Source organism: Lolium perenne, chromosome 5, assembly GCF_019359855.2.
Source record: "Lolium perenne isolate Kyuss_39 chromosome 5, Kyuss_2.0, whole genome shotgun sequence".
In the NCBI taxonomy this organism is placed as follows: domain Eukaryota; kingdom Viridiplantae; phylum Streptophyta; class Magnoliopsida; order Poales; family Poaceae; genus Lolium; species Lolium perenne.
Genome location: NC_067248.2, coordinates 14,297,465 through 14,312,622, shown reverse-complemented (window position 1 = coordinate 14,312,622; position 15,158 = coordinate 14,297,465). Strand labels below are relative to the sequence as shown.

Sequence of the window (15,158 nt, the reverse complement as noted above, 5' to 3'; positions counted from 1 at the left end):
ATACAAAGGCACATGGACGCCCTTCACGAACTGTTTATTTCTCAACTTACAGAATTTCTGAATGCTTAATGTGCTCTTCATGGACCTAAATATACTGAAATATGGAGCAATGATGTACTAACTGATCCATACAATTATTTGGCACCTACGGTCCAATTAAATGTGGATCTTTTCGTTTCGCAAAAAATGTGGATCTTTTAACATCATGGACATGCATGTATATATCCCTATCAATTGAAGACGTAAATGTTCTACCAAATTATTTGGTTCCCCTTTATAATTTGGAGATTAAAGTAGAAGGTAGACGGTGGACGCCTTCGGGTATCATTATTAAGAAATAACCTTCAGTGTTGGTGCTTGGCAGTATCCGATATGGAAAATAACCACCACAAATATAGATAATATTATACTATAACAAGTGTAACCGGCACATAAATTACATGTGTTTTTCCCATTGGCCGCCAACATCCAAACGAGAAAACCCTTGGTCTTGTGGATTTAACAATGAATTCATCAAAAACTATTGGGGTATTATTGCTAATGATGTAAGGGCTCTAGTCGGAGATTTCTATGATGGAAATTTATCCATGAAAAGTATTAACTCTTCATATATCACTCTTATTTCTAAGGTTGAGAATCCCACCACACCAGGAGACTTTAGACTCATATCTCTTTTGAACAGTGCCCTCAAGATCATCACCAAGCTTCTGGCCAACAGACTGCAGAAGATCATCCTGTGATTAGTCCTTAAAAATCAATATGGTTTTCTGAAGAAGAGATCAATTCAAGATTGTCTTCGATGGCATTTGAGTACTTAATTCTAGTGTCACCAGTCAAAAGAGGAAATTTTGATCTTGAAGCTTGACTTTGAAAAGGCTTTTGATAAAATTGAGCATACCTCTATACTTGAGATTCTTAAGGCAAGGTGATTTGGAGATAAGTGGATCAGTATGATTTTAATGTTGAATGGAGTTCTTGGGAAGAAGTTTTACTGCAGAAGAGGGGTAAGGCAGGGTGACCCATTATCACCACTGCTCTTTGTACATGTTGCTCACTTCTTACAATCTGTTCTCAACAAAGCTATGAATCAAGGTTTAAATCTCCAAGTCTATTCCTTGTCCTTATTGCCCTGATTTTCTAGTCATCCAGTATGCAGATGATATTTTGGTGGTTATGAAAGCTGATGCGGCCCAACTCATCTACCTGAAAGCATTGCTACATGCGTTTGCTCTATCAACTAGTCTGATAGTGAATTGTCACAAATCCTGTATCATCCCCATTAACATGAATGAAGAAAAGTTGAATCACTTCACTGCTACAATAAGTTGCAAAAAAGGAACATTTTCTTTCACTTATCTTGGTTTACCAGTGGGAATAACAAAGCCATCTCTAGAAATTTTTTCTACGAATGGTGCAAAGAGTACAAAGAAGATTGTGTGGTATTGCTGATTTTCTTAATTATGGAGGAATACTATGATTAAGTCAGTTCTAATTTCCCTCCCTATATTATTCATGTGTTGTTTGGATGTGCCAATCACTATTAAAGATCAAGTAATCAAGTACATGAGGCACTGCTCGTGGAGAAAAATGAATTCTGATGTGCAGGCTAGAGGCAATGCCCTAGTGTCATGGAAACAAAATTTGTCGACCCAAAGATCAAGGAGGTCTTGGTGTCTTAAATCTGGAAATTCAAAACAAAGATTTGCTTCTAAAGAATTTGCACAAATTTTATAATAACATGGATATTCCTTGGGTTCATCTAGTTAGAGGAACCTATTATAATGATGGGAGAATGCCTCGAATCATGTGGAAGGGTCTTTCTGGTGGAAGACACACTTAAAATTGATTGATAATATAAATCATGTCTTGTGTATGTCTTGTGTATAGGAAAGGAAAGGAGTATGTGTATATACTATCTTGATAGTACAATGTTATAATGCTTGTTTTCACGTACTCCAAGTTAGTCCAAGTTGTGTGCATTATGCGTGATATTTTAGTGCACTTAAATGAATACAGGCAAGTTCAGCTAAAACAAATTACTGGAAATTTAGTAGCAGCAGCTATGTGCAAAACAAAACAAAAAACTAGTCTCTCAATATCTAAACAACAATGCACACTAAAAATCAAATCATAGTGTGGATGACACGGTCAAATCATAGTGCGGATGACACGGTCAAATCATAGTTTGAGCATATGTTGGATGGCACAACTTGCGTTATTTCTGTATGCTAAAGTATAATCTCGTGATAAAATACCACTGTTTGTGTTAACAAATAATGAGAGTATTTATTGTATTGACTTGCGTGCACAAATAATTTGTGTCAGTTAATTTGTAGCCTTGGCTAGTTTCAGAAAGTTCGTCGCCTGGGCCAGATAAAGAAACTAAACGCAACACTTGTTTTGCTCAATTGAAAAAATATCTATTCTATTTCTATTCACCGGGTACTAATCAACGCCAACAAGAAAACACAGTTTCATTTATCAGCTGACTATGGAATTTCACTGCTAATAAGTTCATTAGTCAAGTCTCTGAATTTGAGGTGCAGGTTTCAGAATGTGAACACTAGAATGTGAGGAGTACTTAGAGCTACAAAATCCTCACATTCACGTCCTGGTTTTGGTTAGCTAAACTGATATACGACTCTGAATCCGATTGGATGTATCCAAAGCAAATTCAATACATGGGCCGAACTTGGTGCCGGCCTATTGCCTTGCCCTCGTTCATCTGATCTGAGAGAGAGTTTTTTTGGTTACTAGGCATTAATGCATTATCGCCCCCATCGCCTCCTTCCCCACCTCCGGCGGTCAGATCTATTGAAATCCGATCTGACCGACGATCCAAGGCTCAAGGCTGGCGGCCTGGATCTGGAGGCCGGCGACCTGGAGGCCGGCGACCAGCTTCTGAGAAGCTTTGAAGCTCCACGGGTCGACCCCTCCTTGCAAGGACTGCCTTGTTGTTCTTGGTAAGCGACTGGATTTTTCGTTTGCAGCACGAGCACATCATCCTCAATCCTAAATTCTTTGTTGCGATTGTTTTTGTTTAAACTACAGGTATCATCAGATTTGTCCAATTATTTTGTTCAGTAGTTGATTGAATTGGGAGTAAGAACCACCTGAGGAAGATTTACCACCACCACCAGAACAACCTTTATCTCTGCTTCTTGAACTGAAGAGCGACAATAGTTAGGACTATAGTTAGTTCTACTTTGAAGTAAGCCCTTATATTTTGTAATCATACATGTATTTTGTAACCAATAGTTATGTATTTTGTAACCAATGTATTTTGTCTCAAGTCTACAACTTATACCGCTGTTTAAATTTTGCTTGGTCTTTCGCACCCCCAGATTTTTTTTCAAGCTCCGCCACTGCTGCCGCTGTCGACCATGGCGGCGAGAGGTCCCCGTCTCAACAAGAAATTCGTGGCGCCTGACCCCAAATCATCTCTCTCCGCCCACGGTCAGCAACCGCCGCCCCGAGAAAACCAAGAAGGCGCCGACCGCATCAGCAACCTCCCCGACGCCATCCTCGGCGAGATCATCGCCCTTCTCCCTGCCAAGGACGGCGCCCGCACCCGAATCCTCGCGTCGCGTTGGCGTCACCTCTGGCGCTCCGCCCTTCTCAACCTCGACTGCCGTGGCCTTGCCAGCCGCGGGGACGAACTTGCCGGCGCCATATCACGCATCCTCTCCTCCCACCCGGGCCCTGGCCGCCGCTTCCGCATCGACGCGGCCTACTTCAAGGGCCGCGATCTGACACCCGCTGTTGACGCCTGGCTCCAATCCGCCACCCTCGACGGCCTCCGGGAGCTTCACCTATGGTACACCCGCTTCTCGCCACCGGTGCAGCCAGGGGCGGAGCCAGCTATATGGCATGGTTTGGCGGCCGCCATACCTAAAGTTTGGCGCTAGTAGTAGGTATATATATGTGTTAGGTTCAGTTCTTGTTCAGGTTTGCCTTCTACTGTCTTCTGTTGATGCTGATCGCAGCGTTTTGAGGACTGAATCGAACCAACCGGTAAGAAAGACTCCCGTGTTGGGCTTGCTCAATATCGGGCCTGCCTAATTGGTAAACCACTAAACCATTTGGGCTGCGCCTGTGCTTCGGCATGGCAAGAAACGATCGCATGATCGTACTGTCGACAACTTCCTAATTCCTATTCAACTGTTCTGAATGAAATCACGGAAACCCTCGCGATCGTGCGGAGCAGAGGCGGCGCCGGCGCAGCACAGCAGGACGCAACCACGAAACGGCATCCAACCAGAATCGCGGCTGCCGGCGACGAGACGAGGCCGCGATCGACCGGCAAGGTCGTGAGGGCGACTAGGCTAAGAATATGGCGCCGAAGAAGAACAGCAAGTATATAATGCAAGGTTGGGTATTTGATTACGAACTAAACTACCTTTCGAATTCTGAAACTAATCTTGTTTTTGACTGAAATAAGCTCTATTCTAGATTTCCAGTACAAAGTCTGCTACAGTTCTTTCAGTAATTAATTGATTCGTTTCATCTTAGCTGGCTCCCGTGATTTTCTTGGTACAGATATAAAAAGCGCTTTTGCCAAAGCGTATGGCACTAGCAGCTCTAACCTAGCCCCTCGTCGTGATGTTGTTGCTGGACAAGGAGAACAAGAAGATCCCCAAGAACAAGATGGTGTGCAGATTGAGGATTCAGTACATGTGCAAGAAACAGAGAATGAAGAGGAAGTTCACGTTCATGATCTGATAGCTGGTCAAGGGGATGATGATTTTATTGCAGAATGGAACTCGGACCACATTGAGGCTGATCCAGGTCTTCGTATTTCAATTGATAAATTTCACCCCAACATTAGAGATGAAGTTAGATTGGCTTATGTCGCAAAGGGTCCAACTCGACCAATTGGTCATGTTTATCCTCGAGATCATTTTGAGAGGAACTTTTGTGAAACATGGTATGCTAAACATACTTGGTTGGAATATAGTGTGGAGAAAGATGCAGCGTATTGCTTCTATTGCTTTCTTTTTAGACAAGATCCAGTGGATGAAAAATTTGGTCACACTACCTTCACCAAAGATGGCTTTACTACTTGGAAGAATGCATATAAAGCATTACATCTTCATGTTGGTGGCGCAAATAGCATACACAATCAAGCAAGGACATCATATGAGGATTACAAAAATCAACGCTCAAGTGTGAAACATAAGGTTACAACCTATACCAAAGAGTCACTAGTAAAGTATGAGACCCGTTTAGAAACATCTTTGGGCATTGTAAGTCATCTGGCATTGCAAGGTGAACCATTCCGTGGGCATGATGAATCTTCCCTTTCCTTAAATAAGGGTAATTTTCTAGAGATGCTTGATTGGTACAAAGAAAGAAATGAGGAAGTGAGGATTGCATTTGATGAGCTATGTCCTGGAAATGCCCAAATGATTTCTCCAACAATTCAAAAAGAACTTGCAAAGTACTGTGCGGAGGCAGTCTCTAAAGCAATAAAGCTAGAGATGGGAAATGGCCTCTTTTCGGTTCTTATTGATGAATCTCGTGATATATCAATCAAAGAACAAATGGCGGTTGTTGTGAGGTATGTCATTCCCTATATGGTTATTTGTTTTATCTTTTGGTTGAGAATTACTATTGTCCTATTTGATGGATTGTGCTATTTTGTCTATTTTCTACAGATATGTAAACAAGGGAGAAGTCACTGAAAGATTTCTATGTATCAAGCATGTCACGGAAACAACAGCTGAAGCATTGAAGAAAGCATTGTGTGAGGTGCTTGGTAAGCATGGGTTACTTATTGCAAATTTACGAGGGCAGGGGTATGATGGGGCTTCTAATATGAGAGGAGAATTCAATGGCGTTCAGAAATTGCTCCATGATGAGAACCCATATGCTTTCTATATGCATTGTTTTGCTCACCGGTTGCAGTTAGTTGTTGTGGCTGTCTCAAGATGTTGTTCTTCCTTTGAGGATTTTTTTGAATATGTCTCATTGATTGTCAATAGCACTAGTGCATCTTGCAAGAGGAAAGATTTATTGCTTGACAAACAACGTAGAATTCTCTTGGCTAAATTGGAGAGTGGGGATATTTTCTCAGGAAGAGGCAAAAATCAGCAAACATCATTGGCCAGACCGGGAGATACAAGATGGGGCTCTCATTACACAACTTTAGCTCGTATTGAATCAATGTGGGAGGCAGTCATAGAAGTGCTTAGTATTGTGCATAAGGATGAGCGCAATCCATCCAGGGCAGGAGGTTTGGTGCATATAATGGAGTCTTTTACTTTTGTTTTCATCATGAAGTTGATGTTGCAAATCCTTCGCATAACAAATGAATTGTCACTTATCTTGCAAAGGAAGGATCAAAATATTGTTCAAGCCATGTCTTTGGTCACTGATGTGAGATCATGCTTGATGAACTTGAGGAACAATGGTTGGGAACCATTGTTTGAAGAAGTGAAAACCTTTTGCAATGCAAATGATATTCCTGTGCCAAATATGGATGAAGGTGTACCAAGATTTGGCCAATCAAGAAAAGGGGGCAGAAACAACATAACTCAAGATCATTTTTTCCGTGTTGATATCTTTTATGCAGCTATAGATGCTATCACCAGTGAGTTGGATCATCGCTTCAATGACACTACTTCAGAATTGATGCGTGGCTTTGCTTGTTTTGACCCAAGAGACTCGTTTTCTAAGTTTGATGTGGACAAAATAGCTAAACTTACGGAAATCTATGATGCTGATTTCTCCTCTGATGATCGTAACAGTATAAAAGTTGATCTTCAGTTATTCATTACCCATATGCGAAGACATGATCAATTTAGAGTTTGCTATGATCTTGCAAGCCTAGCCAAAAAGATGTTTGAACTTGAAAGGCATATTATGTTTCCTTTGGTTTATCGCCTTATTGAATTGGCGCTACTACTACCGGTGGCGACGGCATCTGTTGAAAGGGCATTCTCAGCCATGAAGATTATCAAGACTGAGTTGCGCAACAAGATGTCCGATGGTTGGCTCAATGACTTGATGGTGTGCTACATTGAGCGGGGGATATTTAAAGGAATTGATCTTGCAGAAATAAAGAAAGATTTTCAAGTGAAAGGTAGAAGAATGCCATTGCCACCACGCAAGTAAAAAACCCAATATTGGTACGCATTTTATCTTCACTCACTAACATGGCTCGTCCCCTAATATACAATGCTAGTTACTAATTCATGCCTTTTTATATCGTTTCTCTATTTGTGCAGATCATTCCTTTGTTCAACTAGTTAAATTGGTTGATCGGTTATTCATGTAATTTTTATTCACTAAGGTATTTTGAGTGCAATACTTTATCTTAATATTTGGAATTTTGATTGTATTGTTGAACACAACGTAATTTCTATCGAGTGGAGTTTTGGATTTTCCCATTCACCGACTCCGCCACACCTCAAATTTTTTCCTGCCTCCGCCACTGGGTGCAGCTGCCCGCGTCCACCTTCCGCTTCTCGCCCACCCTATGTGCTCTCACCGTCGGAAGATGCCACATTACCGACGGCATCACGCAGGGGCTTCGCCTCACCCTGCTCAATCACCTGACCCTTGAACAGATCGAGATTTCAGAATGCTCGCTCGAGAGCATGATTGCCGGGTGTCCGGCCATAGAGTGCTTGCTGATTCGTCACAACTTTGGCTTCCGTTGCGCTCGAATCAACTCCCTCACACTTAGAAGCATCGGCTTGTGTGTGACTTCAGGAAATGAGATCGAGCTCGAAGAAATCATCATCGAGAACGCCCCTTCTCTTGAGAAGCTGCTTTCTTATAATACGCTGGCTAACCAACATATATCAGTATTATCCGCACCTAAATTGGAAACCTTAGGCTGGATTCCTGATCGAGATGACCACACACTCATCTTTGGCTCCACGGTGTTTCAGGTAGATTATTTGGCCTTGCTACTTTCATTTTGAGCCTCCGTGAAGCTTCTATATATGCTGCATTTTCCTTTGTGCGGTGAAATTATATAGTATACTCTGCACATGTATATATATATTGCCTAATGTTGTCTTCAATGCTTGATGAAGGGATTACATGTTGACCATTTGACAACGGTGTTGAGCACCGTGAAGACCTTAGCATTCAAGATGCATGCTCTCAGTTTGGACGTAGCTATTGGCGTGATGAGATGCTTTCCCTGCTTGGAGAACATGTACATCCAGGTCATGAAGTTTCTTCAATGATAGTTCACAGCAGTTCTGAATTGATCTTTCAAGCTAGTCTGAATTATTAATGCTCCATCTGTCCATGTTATTTTTCAGTCAAGTTCAATACAGGGGAATAACAAGGCTTGGGGCCTTCAACACCTGAACCTTGACAGATGCCTTGACATCCGTCTCAAGACAATAGTGCTGGCCAAAAATCATGGCATCGTGTCTTTAGTTGACTTCGTCATATTCTTTGTGTTGAACGCGAAAGTGCTAGATTCAATAACATTTCTGGTCGCAGGCAGTAGTGAGGCGTTTATTGCAGAACATGGGGGCAAGTTTCAGCTGGAGAAAAGGGCTTCAAGAGGTGCTCAGTTATATGTTAGAACCGATGACTGTTTTAATAATGTTTGGGATATGGAGCATCTCCAGGATCAAACTGATCCATTCATTCGCATGTGCTAGAACTGGGTTTGGTCCTTTGAGGAGCTATTGTTGCTTATCTCAGTTTGAAACTAAGTTTCATCTCCTGAGCCGTTACGTATTCTAGTTGTCTTTTTCGTTTTGTTTTGCGAATGTACGTATTCTAGTTGTCTTTCCTGTCTCATGTTGTGGATTCTCCAAACTTGATTAGTTCTTGTGTTTGTAGCTATCTCTATTATCCGTATTAGGCTGGCCATAGTGCTAAGTATCATATAGTAGTATCATGCATATGATACTTGTGTATGATACTATCCCTATTGTGGGTAGTATCATGGAGTAGTATCATAGTTATGCTATATTTATTGCTATTTAGAATCTCAATGCAAATTGATGTACAAGATTTGTTTGGCATTAACTTTTCTCGTGATATGCGCTATGATACAGTATCCACCTATGATACTCTAAACTTATCTTTCCTCCTTAATTAGCTGCCACATCAGCATTTTTGTGGGACCAATGTGCATGATACTAGCTAAGATACTACCACTATGGCTAGCCTTAGTCTGGAACCATGTGACAGCATGACATACATTAAGAGCCAAGGTGTTCTCCAAAATAAATTTGCAATCCTGAAATTCATTTGCATATCTTGGCATTGACAACTGTTAGGTTGAGTATCATAACTGACACATAGCTTCCTTGTTTTTCAATTGTTCATGTGGCTCTAATTTTCGCATAGCTTCAGTTTTTCTTGTACTTACCACTAATTTCTGTGAATTTTATATATGCTTTAATTTTGTTTATTTTATGTTCATCGAAATAGTACTCCCGCTCTTTGAAAATACTTCTCCTTTAGGACATTTGACAGGGTCTCTAATGTGATACTTTGGGCATCCATTTCTGTGAAAACGTGTTACTTTAAACAAAACAATTAGACATCGTGTAAGCATAGCAGCATATCAATCTCCTGATGACAATTGTTGACAAATTTCTCTGAAATTACAGTACAGCATTAAGAAGTTTGACAAACATAGATTTAAGTAGATGGGTTGACAAATAGCACACCAATGAGACTCTCCGCGTGCGTGCGTCCGTGCTTCCACCTTCTACTAATCGACGCATTGAATCCTAGCAATATAAAAACTCAAGGACATGAGACGGCCCTTGCATCTAATTCTACAAAGGCGAACCAAGGGGGACATTCACGTGCTGATCTCACAAGCATACTAGGATGCACTCATCGAGCACTCGGATCATGTAATAAGCTTTTTACCGACTATCAAATAATGAAATGTGCTGCTTTACATCAAAGCTTTCATAAAGTTAAATATATGGATTCTTATTGTATACATCGCTAAAAGTATTCCGTCGCAACGCGCAGAGTATCATCTAGTTGATACATTTATTTATTTTAGAATGTAAGGAAGTACATGTTAATGGGCCTCGGTAGTGCGGCCCAACGGGAATTTCCTTGGGTAGGCGCGGGGGACTCACGAGCCGCGAACCAAACCCTAGTCCCTCCCAGCACCGCATCCTCCTCCTCCTGTTCAGGTGGATAACCAAACAGGAAAATCTGATCTGGAATTGGTTTCAATCGTATTGGAATCCTACGGGAAGAATCGGATTTGGAATGCTAAAATTTAATATATGAGCCAAACGATGTGTGGAAACAATAAGACCGGCCCATTGCAGTTCCATCCATCCGAGAGACAAAAATGCTTAAACCTCAGTTAACACATCCCCTACTTGGGACTGCTGGGACATCGCCATCCCGACGTTAGGCCTGTCGCCGGCCATGGACACGGAGCCAAGGGGTCCGAGTTTTGGGATGACACAATTAATAGGATGCTTACATTTTGTATTTGCTATTTTCTGGTGTTGTCCCTTACCAGAAACACCATGAAAACATTGAGTGTTTCTGCAACCTTTGACGGCCAGTTGTCTATTGTCCCTGATACAGCAATGAGAGTTACTCTAGGGCCCTAAGGGGGAGCAGCTGACAAACATTTGTCTCCTGCTCCAGTTGCCACCATCATCATCTCAGAAAGCAACTACTCCCTTCATCCGTAAATAAGTAAACTTTTTCCTTTTTTGGAAGTCAAACGTTTTTAATGTTGACTAGATTTTTTGCACAAAAATAACAATATATGTGACATGAAACTACTATATTATTGAACTACATGTCAAGATAAGTCTAGCCATATTAATTTGGTGTCATAAGTGTTGCTACTTTTTTCCTAGAAAGTTAGTCAAAAATTAATCGATTTTAACTTAAGACATGTCCTAGCGTACACTTCTTTGTGGACGGAGGGAGAACTCTACTGCCGTTTAAACAACTTTGGTTGGTAACGGTGCCTTGGCATCGTGAGCATTCGGTGTCTGAATAACATAAGTATCTTTGCTACTCTTCTAGGGAGAAAATGCTGCCAATTAAAACATACAATCTCTAATCTTTACTATTAAGGTGAAACATGCAATGTCACACTTGTAACAATGTCACAGTTTACCCACTATTTACCTGCTTGCTAAATGCCACCGCACACCAACAGATTATCTCTACCTTTACTCGTCCTTGGTGTATCCGCGCACTGTGCCTGGCCTCAGTCAACCCCGCCCCTTGGTCCTTCCTACCCTCCCTCACCGAAAGAAACCATCGAGACGCCATCCACGTGCGGCCACTACCAGGTCGATCTCCGGCGACTTCCACCTCCTCCGATCAGTGGAACGAAATCCCCGCGGCCTAAAACCTCCCAGCCCCAAGCTCCAGGTCGTCCACCATCCTCCCATGTCTTCCACTTGCCCACGCACGTCCGACCTCCCAGATCCAGTCCCCTCGAATGCGTGCGGCACCTTGCGTCTAGGGTCAGCGCCGGACCGCGAGAGTTGGCACTGGCCGGTGTGAACTGCAGGCCTGCCAGTGTCAGAAAGACGGGGAGGACAAGATGGGCAAGAGCGGCCAAGCTCGTGTCAAGAAGGTGAGCACTTTGTGATGTTCACGACACTGAATTCAGATCACGGTGATTTAGAATTAGATGACCAACATGGTCGGCGCCGGCAACGGCCAGTGCGTCTACCGACAGCAGCCCGAATGGCGACGTACATCACCGATTCACACATCACAGCGGACCACACCACATCCGCCGACCTGCATGATGCGGCATAGTATCAGGCGCGCACGGACCCCAGCAGGCCCCGAGGACAACAACGAATCGTAGACGGCGAGGGCCTCCCGGCCAGGTCCGACTCTGTCTGCTCGATTCCGCAACAGCGGTTTGGTGGCTTGCAAGCGGGGCGACAGGGCGTGCTCTGGTTTGCTAGCCGGCTCGGTGAAAGGCAGGCCTGAGATGTTGAATCGCTTCTTTCCTTTCTCTCTTGCGCATCCTCCTTTTTCCCTGAAAACTTTTACAGGTGGTGTTCATCCTCTTTTTTTTTCTTTTTCTTTACTACCTAGCCTTTGCTTTTGTTTTCTGGGAAAGTGGGAGGTGCTGGACGGATTGGGCAACCAGGGCATAAGCCAGGTACATCCCTTCATTTTGTTTTTTGGCATGAGATATCTCCCTCGATGCATGCATCATGCAAGCAAAAGCCACACAATGAGAACTTTTTAATGTGCACTTGGATAGAAATTTCAATGTACAGGCGTCCTCAAAATGTGATGACATCTATTTGTATTGTACTGCAAAAGAAAAAAACAAAGGATAATAGAGAATCAGAGTTAGAGCATCTACAATGCGGGTGTTAAGTGGGGGCGCTAGGATTACGTTTCTGGCCGTTAGCGCTAAATCCCCCTCAATTAGATGATAGCAATATAGCATGACTGCAATATAGAGACGTTTAAATTGGGGCACATGATAGCAGTATTCAATGATGCTTTCTGGGTTTGTGAAATTAAGAATTAACAAAACGTCATTGCAAAATTTACATTCTTTCTATCAAATGGTGCTGAGTTGAATCATGCTACAAATTAATTTTGTCTTTCCTGTTTCAGAGTGACTGAAAATCAGTTTTAATTTGAAGCATTAACATCATGAGGAATTGATCAGAATTTAGAATGGAAGTACTGAGTGTACACCAAAAGGTGTCACTACCTTTAATTTGCGTTGTGTCAAATAATTCTCAAGAGAATGGCGTATGCATGAGCAACTTACACTCTCACTTTAGTGCAGGAAAATCAAAACTGTTGCACAAAATGTCTCTGTTTGATACATATGTGGAAGGTCTTAACATTGCCAGTATGCAATTATGTCAATTACGTGACTAGATTTGAAGGTATGTTTTCTTGACCTGTAGAAACAAGTTGCTTGACACATCAATTGTATGTTTTCTTGACCTAAACACCTCTTTGTTCCAGAATGTTATTTGGAAGTTTAGATGGTTGTATAGGAATGTATGTGTCAGCATCATCACCTAAAGATAGATCTACATATTGGCCTTTGCTCTTATATGTCTGAGTCCCTATAAATAGAATTGCCAATCTCATAAGTTGTTGCCAGTGATTATCTGGTTTGTTAGATTTTTTGGAATTATTTCCCGGACTAGGAGTATATATGCAGATAATATATATATATATATATATATATATATATATATATATATATATATATATATATATATTCAAGATGTCGGGTCTACTTTGGTCTCATAATGTCTGCTACATGACCATTTGCATTTATCCTCAGGTTGTGGCTCTATTATTTTTGTCATGAAAAGGAAATAAAGCTTGTTAAGCGCTCAAGAAGGTCGTGGATGGTTAATCTTTTCACACATGGAGCCAAGTTATTAAAGATGGATATCTCACATAACTTCGGGTGTTATATTTTTTATGAGCTCCTTCTGCATTCATAGCCTGATTATTTGGTAGTTAGATGACGAACAATGGGACTAAATCCATGATTTGGATATCTGATGGCGAGAAGACCACCCTGAAATAACTTTTTTGATAATGACCATACAAAAGTAGCCCAATAGTATATCAAAACTTAAATATAGAACTCATATCAAGTCAATGGTACATGCTTTGTAATTCTAAAATCTCACATTTCTATTTGTTCGACCATAGCTCTTACGCATACCAGACACACAGAAGGAAGTCAATAATCTCACATGATGTCCTTTTGGTTCTAGCCTATTTAATTTCTACTTGTGTTAAAATATTCTATCAGTGACGGCCAGCAAGGGACGACGAGGCATGAAGCTATGAATTTTATAGTTTTATTGATTGGCTGGCCGACAAGGGATATGAGGTGCCCAAGGGGAAAACAAGTTCGAACAGCAGAACATGGTGTTTTTTGTACTCCTATACCTTTTGTTGATCCAATCCAGACGTATACATGCATGCACATGATCTAATGCTCGCTTGACATATCATGAAATGAGAAATACTCTGCTGCATTCAATGCTTAACTTTATCATGTGTACCGAAATTTGCATATTCTTATTTTAGGTGAGATCATATCCCCATGTATGAAAATTAGGTAAAGAATCTAAGCATGTTTTTCTAATCACTCGCATGATCAAAAAATTTACTGAGCCAGGACTTCAAGAGAAGAAGTCATGATCTTTATCTTTCGTATGACTTTCCACACGAATTGGTGCTAATCTTCTTCTTTTTATTTTTCAGTTGTTCTACTGGCTGACACATCCATCTATTCTCAAAGTGTACTATTACTTACTGAAAATTTGCACTGAGATATGCCCTAATTGCATATCCGAATGTTTCAGCAGTTTGAATAGTATGTATGTTAATAGTGTCTTGTGTTGAAAATAAATCATTTTGCAGCTCTAGGACTCTTATTTATAACACAATACTTCAATTTAGTCAATGCCCAAACTAAAGTTTGTTGCCAATAATATGGTATGGTTTAATCAGTTACTGACTCATATAGTTTCGATGAACGATGGATTCATTTGATGCACCAGGGATAGCAGAGAAAATGGTGCTTAGTCCAAGGGGTGAATATATTATATTTTATTTATCCTTGAAGTCATAAGCAAGATAGATTCAGGACCATGCTTTGTGGTGTGGCGAGAAGAGGTAAAGTTGAGTATTATTTGGTACCCAAAATTGTATGATGTATACAAGATATGAAGGTTCTCTTGGTACAATATTCAAGGTTGAGTGTATTTTTAAATTGGATGGTTAGAGGACATTTTCCAATGCGGTACTTCTAAACCTTTTGTTGTTGTGCATATGATATGCAATGATTGTGGCCTCATTTTTATTTGGGCCAAAGAATATTGTATTTGTGACATGCAACAGACTCTAACCACATAATCCATTTTATGCTTTAATAGTGACACTGCAATGATGGCTGATTATTTACCTACTCAACTTTTATTTTTCATAAAGCATGTTGTTTGTGTATCTTCCTTTGCGGAAGATATTCAGTCTTGAATAGTGAAATGCATTATTTTCTTGTGAACACTTGTGTTTTGAGTTTAAGACCATTTACATGTTTTTAGGACGCTTTGCAAGACATAGTCAATTACCATATAAAGAGATTGGGGCCTGATTAGAAATCTGGCTAAAACACGGGGCATTGATATTATTGTCCTTGCAAGTTGTAAGTG

The 15,158-nt window shown here is 41.1% G+C and overlaps 1 protein-coding gene across 1 annotated transcript; it reads left to right on the top strand.

The window, feature by feature from the left end:
- Nucleotides 1-3,383: 3,383 nt before the first annotated feature.
- LOC139831411 (uncharacterized) lies at nt 3,384-7,116 on the top strand. Its single transcript, XM_071820681.1, has 4 exons — nt 3,384-3,873; nt 4,513-4,927; nt 5,252-5,560; nt 5,658-7,116. The coding sequence occupies exons 1-4, from the start codon at nt 3,384-3,386 to the stop codon at nt 7,114-7,116; spliced, it is 2,673 nt and encodes an 890-aa protein (XP_071676782.1).
- The last annotated feature ends 8,042 nt before the right edge of the window (nt 7,117-15,158 follow it).

Excerpts from the sequence above, each read along its gene's own strand:
- LOC139831411 (XM_071820681.1), top strand. The coding sequence starts at position 3,384 with ATGGCGGCGAGAGGTCCCCGTCTCAACAAGAAATTCGTGGCGCCTGAC. Across the intron at positions 3,874-4,512 it reads GGAGCCAGCTATATGGCATG|CTGGCTCCCGTGATTTTCTT; the intron begins GTTTGGCGGCCG and ends GTTTCATCTTAG. Across the intron at positions 5,561-5,657 it reads CAAATGGCGGTTGTTGTGAG|ATATGTAAACAAGGGAGAAG; the intron begins GTATGTCATTCC and ends TATTTTCTACAG.